The 13,766-nt window shown below is 38.9% G+C and overlaps 1 protein-coding gene across 2 annotated transcripts in view; it reads right to left on the bottom strand.

Annotated features, from left to right (window-relative positions):
• The window catches only part of LOC120397045 (probable acyl-CoA dehydrogenase 6), a 148,283-nt gene that overhangs the window by 111,349 nt on the left and 23,168 nt on the right, over positions 1–13,766 (bottom strand). For both annotated transcript variants that reach the window (XM_039522468.1, XM_039522469.1), the window contains exon 2: positions 5,001–5,121. In XM_039522468.1, the coding sequence (XP_039378402.1) occupies positions 5,001–5,121 (121 nt within the window). The remainder of the gene's footprint in view (positions 1–5,000; positions 5,122–13,766) is intronic.

Here is a 13,766-nt window from a genome sequence, read left to right as displayed (position 1 = left end):
AGTGGAAGATACAGAGGGCATCACTATGGCCCCATGGTTTGAGGTTAGAATCAATCCCCTATCCCAGCCTCTGCTTTAGTTTCCCTACAAGAAAGTCTGTTTATCCAGGTGGCATAAATATAACCCACACTGAGAGAGTATCTTTGATGCACCTTAACAATTAAAGCATTTTCTCGTTGGACTCCCCTGTCTGGAGTACAGTTTTCAATTCTAGTAAGATGCTTCCTAAAAAAGTAATATTGCGAAAGAGAAATGTTTAAAAACCATATGATAAATGTATATACCACTTCATGACCCACCTGTTTCACTCCACTAATGGCAGCATCACCCCTTTCTCCATCACCCCTTTCTCTGACTCTCCCATAAGCACCTTCGTGCATTCTTCCATGCTGCCCTTATGCATCGGACACCCTCCTCAAATCAAAGTGTAAATCCCTTCTTAAGATCCATCTCTTCTGCAATGCCCATGGTAACTGACTAATGAGAATTGCCAGGTGGGTGAAAAAGTAGTTGATCTAGTAATATATTTTATTAAATTACTTCAAAAGCCTCCCACCTGTAAACACAGATAACATACATAACCTTTTGTTCCTGCTTTCCCCGCCTTATCTCACTGCCTCCACTGGTGTTCTAAACCAAACTGTCCTGTCTTGTTCCTATTTAATCTGTAAAATGCTTAGGACAGGGGCTGTCATATTTTATGCTTCTACAGTAGCTAACACAATGGGACCCTGATTCGGGCCTCTCTGCACTATTTTAATACAAATAATAAGACTGTATAATTTGATTGCAATTAAATCTATAATCACTACAAAGGGGAAATATTAATATTAGAAATGTGAAGAGAATGACTTGTTCAGAAATTGCTTTGGGGCATATTTCAAATTTTCCCATCAAACTCATTTACAGGGAGGGATTTTTGCTCTGTATTTTTCCTTCACCCAATAATCCTATTTGTCCTTTAATGTTAATCTTAAATGTTCTCTTCATACTGTCAGCATTTTATAAAGAAGTGGCAGCTCAGAACTAATTGGATTTGTCAAACAATCATAGCTTATCAGTTTTGTGAACTGTAACCACCATGAATAGCTACAGAAAAACCTGCAGATGTTATTTCCAAGAAAAATTCTTCCTCTTAAAGTCGTTTGTGAGATGACATAATTTGTTCCATAATTCAAACCCAAATTCTTAGCAACATAATGAGGTGATGTGTGTAACTAAACTGAAAGGTAATGTGTAAAATCTGTGCAAATGATTATTTGCAGTTAAATCACAAATTAAAATTCACCCATTTTTGCTCCTACTCAATTTGCCCTAGTCTTGAGAAATAATTTTTTTCATTCTTCATTCAGTTGACAAAGATCTAGGGCTCAGCACCTGTGTTCTTATAGACAGTTTGACAGAAAAGACAGATTATGAGAACTCTTAGTTGTAACTGTTGTGATAAAAATGTAAAAATATAATTTAATGAAAAGGGGCCAATTCACAATCATAGAACAAGGCTATTTAATTAATTATAGTTTGCAGTTCTGTAGTGCCTTCCCCATGAAGATTTTAAGTTAAAGCCTCACAACAGCAGTATTAAAACAGGCAATTATTATCCCCAGAATACCAGGGAGAACAGAGGTACTGAAAGAGTAAGGAAGTTTTCCTAGAATACACAGGAAGGCTATAGCAGAGATAGGAACAGAATTTAGATCTTATGTCTCCCAGTCTTGTGCTTTATGAACTAAATCAATTTTCAGCACTTCTTGTTACATAAATCACATTTTTAATAGGGTGACCATACATCCCGTTTTGGCCAGGCCAATCCCCTTTTTAAGCCCTGTCCCTGGTGTCCTGATTTTTTTTTTGTTGGCAAAACTGAGCATTTGTCCAATTTGTTCTTTCCAACTGATGATCAGTTGGGAAGAGCAAATGGGACAAATGCCCAGTTTTGCCAAAAAAGTGGGGGGGTGTCCTCCAGTGGGGTGTGGAACATTCGGGGGGGGAGGAACGAGTGGCAACACCAGCCCACGTGGCAGGGCTCAGGTGAGCAGTGATGCCAGGTGGCTCAGGACAGCCCTGCGTGTGAGAGGGGGCTCGGGCCAGCTCCACATTGGGGGGAGGGTTTTCGGGTGAGCCCCGTGCCATATAAAAATATGGTCACCCTATTTTTAAGATACAGGATCAGATTCTCTAATCCCACTCCGCTCCCTATGTGTTGCTCTGATGTGCAGAGGCAATAGAAACTGCCCACATCTTTACTGTCAGGGATTTCCTCAGTATGAGGGGAGTCACTGGCTAGTCTAGAGGTACAACAGATGTTCTATGCCACCCCTCTTGAAGCTCCCAGGAGGGGGATCCCATTGGGGTGGGGTTGGTATCAGGTACCAGGGCAAGCTATATTTGGCTATCCTTAGCAGATACTCCCTTAGGAATTGTTACCCATCGGGCAGGTGCTTGGAACTCCACCAGGGCTTCAATCTCAACTCAATGAGAGGGCCCACCTTCTCTCTTTCTTCCCCTGGCCCCACATATACATTGTCCTTTACTGCACCCAGGAAAGGAAGGGCAGAGCAGAGAATCTGGGCCAGAGGAATGTATAAAATCCCAGTATCTATATTTCCTTTCAAATAAAGAGAATGCAGCATTTCCTATTCCTGTGAGCTATTTAAGGCCTTATTACAATTTGGGATTTTGTCTTATATAGGCAACTATTACCTCCCATCCCCTGTCCTGATTTTTCACACTTGCTGTCTGATCACCGCACTTAAGGAATACGTACAGGTAGGCATAATGGGTCCAATCTTGGTGAGGTATGGAGCACCTTCAAATTGCATTCATTTTAATGAAGACTGAAAATGCTCAGTACAACTCAGGAGCAGGAGCAGTGTTAATGAGGAGAGGTTTCTGTACATAAGCAGAAGTGCATCTACAGAGAGCATCTACAGAGTTACATTCCCAACTCTGGATGCTGTTATGGAAAAATCAAAGCATGGGATTGGCACGCAGGCAAAAATGTGAAACACGAAGCATTTGCTTCCTGTGAATTTCAGAGAGCAAACCAATATAACGTTCATATTGCTGCTTGAATACAGGAATCAAGCTTGCAAATAGTAGAGAAAATCATTACACGTGTTGTATGTGGAGAATAAGGCCTGGGCTACACTAGCGAGGGAGTTCGAACTAAGATACGCAACTTCAGCTACTCTATTCGCGTAGCTGAAGTCAAAGTATCTTAGTTCGAATTACCTGGCCGCCTTCACGGCGGCAAGTTGACTGGCGCAGCTCCCCCGTTGACTCTGCTTACTCCTCCTGCCAAGGTGGAGTACAGGCATCGATTAGCAGATCGATTTATCGCATCCAGACGAGACACGATAAATCGATCCCCAAAACATCAAACCCTACCCGCCAATCCAGCGGGTAGTATAGACGTACCCTAAGTGTACACAAATTCCATTGATGGTCAAAGAGCAGCAACTTCGCAACTTTTGAAAACGTTTCCCCTTTTAAGAGTGTTCACATAATACATTTAGCAACATTCATGCTCTCTCTTACGTCACTTGAATGTGATCTCAGAAGCGGAATGACTGAATCTCAATTTTGTGTAATTTAAATATAAAATGCATTATGCATCTATCATTTAAATTATGCTAAAAGCTGGGATACCTAGAAGTGAGTGACAGGAAAATAAACCCCATGTATTATACAAAATGCTACATTTTTGTTTCATTTTACTCTGTAACTAAATGAGGAAAAACCATTTACTGCATACAAAGGCCAACATTTTTAGAAGTTAAGCATCTAAATCTGTATTTAGGGACCAAAACAGAATACAAGACTTGATTTTAAAAAATACTAACCAGCCTAACTCCTAATGACTTTAGTGGAGTTGCTGGTACTCAGCCCTTTAAAAATCAGTATATTTTTATTTAAGTGCCTTAATGTGGACTTTGATGCCTGGCTTTATCCACACGCATTTGAATATTTTGGCTTCAGGTTTCTGTCTTTGAGCCAGTTCTTTCTAGCAATCCATAGTGAGTTTGCTAGACTAAATATAGACATGTATGTTTCCTAGTATATCCTGCTCATTCAGCATGTACAGTGCATGAGGTGCATTTAAAAATTCATTTCTGTTACCAGTTCCAGTAGTATTTCCAGTTTTAAGTATGTAGAATATCACTAGAATGAGTAACATCTTTAATACTGGAATTAATTTGTAAGAGTTTCTACTCTACAACACTACAAATCCCAACCAAGATCCCCAATCCCAATTTAGTATCTCTATAGCAGACAAAACCAAACCAATGGATTTGAATGCACCTCAACTTGGGGAGAGTGGAGGGAGTAGAGACAGGCCATAGATACAATATCCAGATCTGAATCTAAACTTTCCCAAAGTCAAAATGTTCTGATTCAGTCTACAACAGACAGCTATTAGAACTAAGTGATTTAGGAGCCTGAGTCCTATTTTCAAAATTGAAAAATCAATGGGATTTAGTTTTCCTAGTAAAATCATGTGAATAATTGATTTTTCTATTTACTGGGCATTTGAACAATTTGTGGGGGAAATCATTTTGGATGAACTTGAAATGAATTTTTTCCAAATGTTCAGCAAACTGAAAACTTGAAAAAAAAATTAGTTTAGGGTCAAAAGAAATGTTTGTTTAGTTTTTGAATTTTTTAAAACTTTTTAAAAGTTAACAACATTGAAGTAAATTTCCAAATGGAAACTCATTGCAATTTGAAAAATTGAATTGTTTCATTTTGAAGGTGTTGGTTTTTTTAAATGAAAACAACTTGGTGAATTTGACACAAATTTACAAAATGTCTGTCAACCTGAATTTTCATTCTTGCAGCAAAAAAAGTTTCAACCAAAATATTTCACCCAGCTCTACTTCCAAGTGCCTAAAACATATCTGAAAACAAGATTTAAGACACTTTTGAAAATTTTACCCAAGATTTCAGATGCAGGTTTTGGTCAATAGCTATTAAAATGAATGTAAAGATTTTCTTACCTGTTGGTTTGTTAACTCCAAGGAATCCAGCTTGTCCTAGAGTTTTAAATACTTTGTGTGCTGGAAACTGTCCTTCTTCTTCCCATTTGTCCACAAATGGGTTAATCTCCTTGTCAATAATCTGCATTTGGAAAACAAAGGAGTTCTTAAATCAAAGAGGTTTCTATAGAAACTGTGAATGCTTTGGAGATTAATTTTAAATAGGTATGATTTTTTCTACTTTAGCTTTTAATACTGTATTGTGAAAGAAATAAAAAAATGTTTAACACAGAATGGCACTAGTAACATTTTGAAAACGCTTGAGTTTGCTTTCTGCTGGATATATTAATCTTCATGGCTTAAAGTTGATGTCCATTAAAATTGCAAATAAGGGCATGATACAAATGTAAATCCATTCTTTTAGAAAGTATAAATATTGACTGCATGAGAAGTTTTTATGAAAAGAAAAACCCTAGAAACCAAGAGAAATGGAAACCATCCCTATTTTTGCTACATACAAATTAGTTTCTACGTGGCATTATGAAGGAAGGCTTACAGCAACCTCAGGTGATTAACTTTCATGTGAAGGATGCAAATTACCAGGACTGGCTATGCACAATGATTTCATACACTACAAATAATAGTGACGACAAAGGCCAAGCCACAAATGAAGATAGCCATGGAGAGGGGTCAAAATGGCTAAACTAACCAACCAGTCACAAAGGAATTCCTTGCCTAACTTGACCTAGACCCATGGTCCCTGTTAATCTGCAGAATTCTGGCTCTTGTTCCTGTTCCATGGTATACATCCCATGTAGAGAAGGACATTCAGACTCGCAACTGCTAATGAAATCCCAATATGGGATGCCCACACCCTCTACCATCCCAGATACAAGCTTAGTGCTATTAGCTCTTAAATAAAACCAGTCAAAGGGATACACATGCAAAAATGGGATTGGGGTGAAGGAGATGGAAATACATTGGGCCAGCTTCTAGTTCATGCTCAGGCCTATTTGTGTCATGGAGTCTAAATGGGCAGCTGAGGACTCTCCTAGCATTGGAAAATCCTCGACTGGCAGAAAGCCAACATAGCCAGCTCCACACTACCCACTCACATTGTAGCATGCGTGGTTGGGTTGTGACCAGAGTGCAGAATACTTCAGCAATCCCTGCCCATGCCCAGTCTAAACAATGGCCCAGAGTGGTCTCTTACTAGCCAGCATAATTTGAAGCAGCGTTCAAACTGTTCTAAATTATTCAGGGGTAATTGAGGATGGGGCACAAGCCACTTTTGCTCCTCCACCAGGTACACCTGAAGATTGAGCACATTAAATATCACATACAGGTAAAATCACAGCTGTGAAAAATGTATCACAGACCGCAAAATCAGACCTGTCCCATGAAATCTAGCTATTGGATGGGTGGGGCAGGGCTGCGGGTGCCCCAGCTGGGGGCCTCCTACTGTGCCCAGGCTACAGCTGCTACTGCCCTTCAAGCTGGGGAGGGACAGGACTTATTCTTCCCCTGAACAGCTGCTCTCAGAGAGAGATCAGACCCACCCCCCAGTACCTATCCTGGAGCTTCCTGCAGCTGCAGGTTACTGGAGGTGGAGGTGGGTTTGCTCTCCCCTGTGTTGCTGGGAGCACCCTGCAGCTGCATGAGGTACCCCAAAGTGAGTCTGCTCTCCCTCAGAGAGCAGCCGTGCAAGGGAAGAGCAAGTCCTGTCCCTCCCCAGCCCAGCCGGGACTAGCAACTAGGAGCCCGTGGCTGGGACGCTCCCAGCAGCACGGGGGAGATCAGACCCACCTCCACTTCTGGGAATCTCCTCTAGCTGCAGGAAGCTCCAGGCTGATGCTTTCAGAGCCCAGCTCTGAAGGCAGTGCAGAAGTGAGAGTAACAATCCCACGACCCGTCTACAACAGCTTTGTGACCACTCCATGACTTCCTTTTGGGCTGGGAACCCCGTGGTTACAACACCATGAAATTTCAGATGTAAATATCTGAAAATGTGAAAATGGCTAATTTCCAAATCCCTTTGGCCATGAAATTGAGTAGAATGGAGCGTGAATTTTGTAGGGCCCTACAAATAAGAGGTCCAAATTAAACACACACATTTTGGAATAAAAAAGTTGTACTATTTTTAATAAGGATAAAGACAGATTTTTAATCCATGAAGGAGATTTTTTACTCCTCTCCAAGATAATGTTGTATTATAATATACACTTTATTTATTATTCCAAGTGTTTACCTTCCCAGTCTTTTGTCCACACCAAATAAATAAGTCTTGTGGTGATAACTACTTCTTAATCTGGAAATAAATACTTACTGCTTCCCAAATCGCTAGGCTGAGAAGGAAGGGACCCTGTGGAGTTTCATTTTGAGAGATCTAGTTTTTGTATAGTCTTAAGAGAATTTCAGCCCATCCACACCGGCTTCCTGCTCTACAGTTGGCCAAGGAACACTGGATACCTCACATCAGGCATCAAAAATTATTATTTCACTCCTAACACCGTATTCTGATAAACAATTACATTGGATGTTTAATTTATTCAATTATTTATAATCTCTCTCATAGTGAACATTGTCAATCACATAATTAACAACAACAAAAATAAACTGCACGTTCCTCTTCCCATGTTGTATCTAGGACAGACTTCCACTATGTTTATAAATTTTCATTCCAGATGCTTAAATACTCAAGATATAGACCCTTAACGTTGAGTTTGCTGTAGCAAAGTATGATTTTTTATTAATAGTGTTCTTTGTTTGTGAGACTTCACTTGATAGTGTCCAGGAAAATGACTGGAAGTGACTACTAACTATGAATAGAAATCTACCCTAATGTTTTGATTCAGCTCAGCAAAAGTAGGAAGTGGATGTACTAGAAGTGTTGCCTGTGTACTATAGCCATTGGGACTGAGTCCAGTGCTGCAGCCATCTGCATGTATTAGAAGTCAATGAAGTCAACGGAATGATTGCAGCATCAAACTCATTTACATTTTCCATCAGTTTTGCAGAGTTTAACTGTTTTTCCTGTCCTGCTCGTTTTTTGACCTTGAGTTATAGCTACAAGTATGAAACAGGACCAAAGTAAATTGATGTCTGAAAACAGTGTGATACAGTTTCACCAAAAATCACAGATCGCTCCTGCCTGACACCATCTTGGAGCTGTAAACAACATAACTGCACAAATCAAAAATAGTGTATTCTACTAACATTTGGGATAAGACAGACTCATTTTCCAGATGCTAGTAGCATCTCTTTTCCACTATTTGCCATACCCCATTATGAATGTCTGTATCTATGATAATGTGTTTTCACTGTATTGTCCCAAGACTTGGCTTCTTGTCATTTGTGTTGCCCGTTTTAGATTGTATGCTCTTCAGAGCAGGAAACGGGTCTTACTCTATGTTTTTTAAAGTGTTGTGTTCATTTATGATGTTATATGATTATAAATAAAAATTATACTTGATGTCTTCTATCCTAGATAAGTATTCCAAATAACAACTATCCAATAGACTAACTGGAATATAGGGACACATTTTCAAAGGGCCTGTTACCCTATTTGCATGAACAATTTGGCTCTCAAAAATGTGTACTTATATTTTTGCACACTTATGTTAGTGAGATGTGGTTGCAAGTTTAAGTACTTGCATATCTACCTGATTTGCACCTGGAATCTAGTACTTAGGTGCAAGTACTCAGATTTGTGCCCACAATTGAATTTTGGATGCTTCAGTTGCACTTGTTAAAAGCAGGTACACGAATTGCAAGCATAAATTGTGCATGCAAAAGAGAAAATACCCATTCTAAAATCTAACCCATAAAGTGCATAGGAATAAGTATTCAACAAGTTCACAAAGGAAATATTCCGCCACAATCATAGACAATCAAGTAACCTGCTGCTGATTATACGCTTCATCATAAAAAGTGCAGAAGATAACGAGTGGCAATCTGTAGATTTGTTTACATGGGTGTGACATTTGCTGTATATAAGACTAACATCGATACCTTCAGCAAGGTTCAAAGTGATCTCTAAGGCTGCATGTTGATGTGAGAGCTTGCATTTCTAGAGGAACTCCCAGTTACAGAGGCCAAACCTCTTAGCCTGACCAAGTAGGCCAGTGGTTCTCAACCAGGAGTATGCGTACTCCTGGGGGTACACAAAAGTCTTTCAGAAGGTACAGCAACTCTTCTAGATATTTGCCTAGTTTTACAACAGGCCACATAAAAAGCACTAGCGAAGTCAGTGCAAACTAAAATTTCTTACAATGACTTGTTTATACTGCTCTGTACGCTATATAATGAAATGTAAGTACAATATTAATATTCCAATTGATTTATTTGATAATTATTTGGTAAAAATGAGAAAGTAAGCAATTTTTCAGTAATAGTGTGTTGTGACACTTTTGTATTTTTATATCTGGTTTTGTAAGCAAGTAGCTTCTTTGTGAGATGAAACTTGGGGCATGAAGGACAAATCAGACTCCTGAAAGGGGTACAGTAGTCTGGAAAGATTGAGAGCCACTGAAGTAGGCAAACTGCAAGGAAATTCAGTACAGGTCTGTTGCATCTTATGCGCATTTAACATGAGCGATTTCAGCTTTACGCAGTCGGCAAAAACAAAAAACAAAAAAGAGAAAAATAACAATTTTAATACTGTACCTGTAGTGCGGGTGATTCCGCCCGCCATTCAACTCAATGTAATTTTGATTATACGTGGTTTTCACTTTACACACTAACCATAGAACGGAACCCCCGCATAAGATGAGACTCGCCTGTATCCACACTGAATCTAAGTGGGAATCAGACTTCCATTTTCAACGTGCTGAGAAGCATGTGAAGAATGACAATACTGTCCTCTTGTTTAGGGTGACACCATAAGAATTTCTCTCAAGTACAGTATACACATTTTCCTCATACTGCCCCACCAGAGTGTCACAATTCAAACCCAGAGGTATGATTTCTGTAAAGGAGAGGAGGGTCAGTTTACATACTAATGCAAGCTCCTGTCCCTCTGTGAAGACTGCCTGCAAGAGTGATATCATAGTTAATATCAATTGTTATTCTTTTAAAAAACATGGATAGGTGCCCACTAGGAAACTGATCAAGCCAACAAACTCTCATAATGTCAGATGACATTAACAACAACAAACCTTTTTATAAAGTAATCTATACTAAACTGTATCAAAAACACCATCTGTAGCTCAGTGTTCAGAAAAGGAGAAATGGGAGAAAAGAGGTAGCATTTTGTTGTGGTTTTTTTGCTTTGGGGTTTTGTTGTTATGGATTATTTCAGCATACAAGTAAAATAAACACATGGAAATTCATCTTCAGAAAATCCCCAGGTAGTGCCACATGAAATTACAGCATATTTGACTGTCCAACTAAAATTTCCCTTACATAGGGGTGAATTTTTGATTAATACTAAATACTATTTCTGATAAGATAAAAAATATTATGTGGCATAACTTAGTTCTACCAACATACAATAGGTTATCCTGATTTGGCCAAAACCACACACATTTCTATATGATTTTTCGATGGCAAATTAATGTCAACAGAACACATTCCGAACATGACAAAACTTTGCTTAGACAGAACGACTCTTCCCTTTGTATATCTACATCCAAAATACATAAACTGAACAGATTTGTATGTGCCCAACAACTTGGGTGGAGGGGGGAGAATCTTAATCCAACATTTTTTTAAAATGTGGTATAGCTTACTGCCAAAAGTTTCATATGAAAATAATTTTTTACTCAGAAATTTTAATGGTGTTTTTCTTATATTGAAAAAAATAATCTCTGGGATTTCTACTCAACACACTGATCTGTAGTTAGCCCTGCAACTCTATACTGCTTCTAGGAATAATTATTAACTTTGTTAAATTATTTAACTTTGTTAAATTCTCACTGCATTCTGTAACAAGCATACTGTTCCTACAAGAGCAAAAAATGTAATCAATTGAATTTTGGCACTGAAAGTAAAAATACATGTCCTTTAGTGACTAAAGATCTTTTCCTGTTAGTCATCGGTGAGCTCAGCTTCCATGCAGCAATTTGAGATTCAAAGCTTTAAAACAATATATAAACCACAACTTTTAACCTTTACAAGCACTGTACTTATTACTTCTTATCCCTCATTTTATTATTTCTTATGCCTCATTTTATACTATTATTGTACAACGTATTTTTGTCCATGGTTAGAAGGATAACATTATACTGAATGGAAATCTTGCATAAAAATACTGAATTCAAAATAACTCTTTCACAAGTTCAGGAATATCATTAAACTATTCAACTAAAATGAAAGGGAATTTGAAAGATAAGAGATATTGGATGAATTAATAGGATATTTAATTGCATTCTGTGGTGCCATATAAATGTATCATGTCAGTTCTGATATTAACAGATTTCAGTTCAATGTCTCTAACTTGATTAGAAAAAAGATCACTCCAGTTATCATTATGACAACATAATTAAAGAAGTCTCTGTAACTTAATTTAGTGAAAAAAATCACGTGAATAGAAAAGCAACAAACTAAACTAATTAACATTCTTAACTAAGAACTTATTGATCATTAGAAAAACATCAAACAAGTGGATTGGGAGAACTGGATCATTCAGGGGATTAGCAGTAGGCTATAGAGCCTTTTACCTCTAGCATTTGGCACAAGCAATACATTTGCTCTAAGGAGAATAATTAAATAGTCTACAGTATAGTTTTTTTCTTTGGCATATCCTACAAAACCTATAAATATTTGTAATAGCTGCTGATGCATAATAATTGTTCTAATCACACTACAGCAGGGGTTCTCAAACTGGGGGTCGGGACCCCACAGGAGGTCACAAGGTTCTTACGGGAGGTCGTGAGCTGTCAGCCTCCACCCCAAACCCCACTTTGCCTCCAGCATTTATAATGGTGTTAAATATATAAAAAGTGTTTTTAATTTATAAGGCGGGGGGGTCACACTCAGAGACTTGCTATGTGAAAGAGGTCACCTGTACAAAAGTTTGAGAACCACTGCACTACAGCTACTGGTATTTAATGTAAAAACTATTCAGACAATTATCAAGGGCTCAACAAAATTTCCTAGATGGCCATCACCATTTTTATTGTACCAGGGCACTATTAATTCATTTAAAACCACCAATAAATAAGTGTTTCTTATGGTTTTGATTACACAGAATATGTAGTACTTTCCTTGCTCAGATGTTCAGGATAACCCTGACTGTTCATAAAAACTTCTGGAGTGCAGCACTGACTTTCTGAACTTGGAAGCCAGATGTATCGATATGTTGCATTAGCAATGTGATGGACTAAGCAGTGAAGCTATAACCCAGAACATCCCTACATTTGACATACATTCATGGAAGGGTGTCTAATGGGAGGAAGACTCTGCATGTTGCTATTTCATGGAGTTTAACTGAATTGCTTTTTGAGAGGGGGTTGCCTTCCTACCAAACAAGCAGTGGGTTTCGCCTTAAGAAACTGCAGAGCCAAGGGATTCCACATGAAGCAGAGAGTCTCGGGGCCCCAGATCATACACTCCTACACTCCCTGGCCATGGCTTCCCCTTGGATCCCCCTTAAAAACAGTCCTCTGGGCTTATAGGAGCTCTTTAAAAAACCCAACAAGATGGGTCCATACTACCATTTCCAGAAAATCTGTGGAGCTCGGGAGGAGGGGGGGTACGATTAGCAACCTCCCCAGACTCCTTTCCCAGCCGGATGCTTCCTTCCAGACAGCCCTCTTTGGGATTCCAGGAATACAGTGTGGTTCTGTGGAGGTCCTCTTCTATGTGAGAACGGCAAAATGCACATATGGAAGACCCTTTTTACAGGCATATGGGCAGCAGGGGGTTAATCTGTGCCTATGATTCTATATTTGCTTGTCTAGCCAAAAGTATGAAATGGCATCTCTGTACATGCATCTATATTGAATGTAAATGCTTCAAAGACAGCTATCTGAGTAATGGACTTCAGGATTAGGCCCAATGATTAAAGACGTCTGTGTACCCTTTCAAACTGTCACCAGGAGGCCCTTGAGAAACAGGCCAAGAAAACATTTTCCATTGGAAGACAGGTTTAATTGGAAAAAGGTCCTTTTAAGTGCAGACATCTGTTCCATGACCTTGTGAAAGATAATTGGCACAAATAAAGCCATTCAACAATTATATTTTAAAAGAAGATCCACATTACTAAAAGAGAGCAAAAAAATAACTATTATAATCTTCAATTTAGACTTTTCCAAATTATTACTATCGTTCACCTCTACAAATGCAAAACTGCCCAACTTTAAAATTATAATCTGGAAGGGATTCCCTCTAAATTCTAAATATTTTTAAAGCTACAATCAAGAAACTAAATAATAATGTGTGTGGTACCCAAAAATATGAAGGCAACAGAATAGAAATAACAGCTAATGACCCCAACTCAGGAAAGGATTTAAGCATCTGCCCAACTTTAAAATAAAAAAGACGGTTACCTTTTCTGTAACTGGTGTTCTTCGAGATGTGTTGCTCATGTCTATTCCACAATAGGTGTGCATGCTTGCTACGTGCACCAGTGCCATAAGTTTTTCCCCTAGCAGTACCCGTAGGGGAGCACCCCTAGCAACCCCTGGAGTGGCGCCTTTATGGCATGGTATAAGGGGCACTGCGCGTTCCCCCTACCCTCAGTTCCTTCTTACCAGACAACTCCAACACAGGGGAAGGAGGACGGGATGTGAAATGGACATAAGCAACACATCTCGAAGAACACCAGTTACGGAAAAGGTAACTGTC

This window comes from Mauremys reevesii, linkage group 2, assembly GCF_016161935.1.
Source record: "Mauremys reevesii isolate NIE-2019 linkage group 2, ASM1616193v1, whole genome shotgun sequence".
NCBI classification, from domain to species: domain Eukaryota; kingdom Metazoa; phylum Chordata; order Testudines; family Geoemydidae; genus Mauremys; species Mauremys reevesii.
The sequence above is the reverse complement of the archived record's forward strand: the minus strand, read 5'-3'. Positions and strand labels throughout refer to the sequence as shown.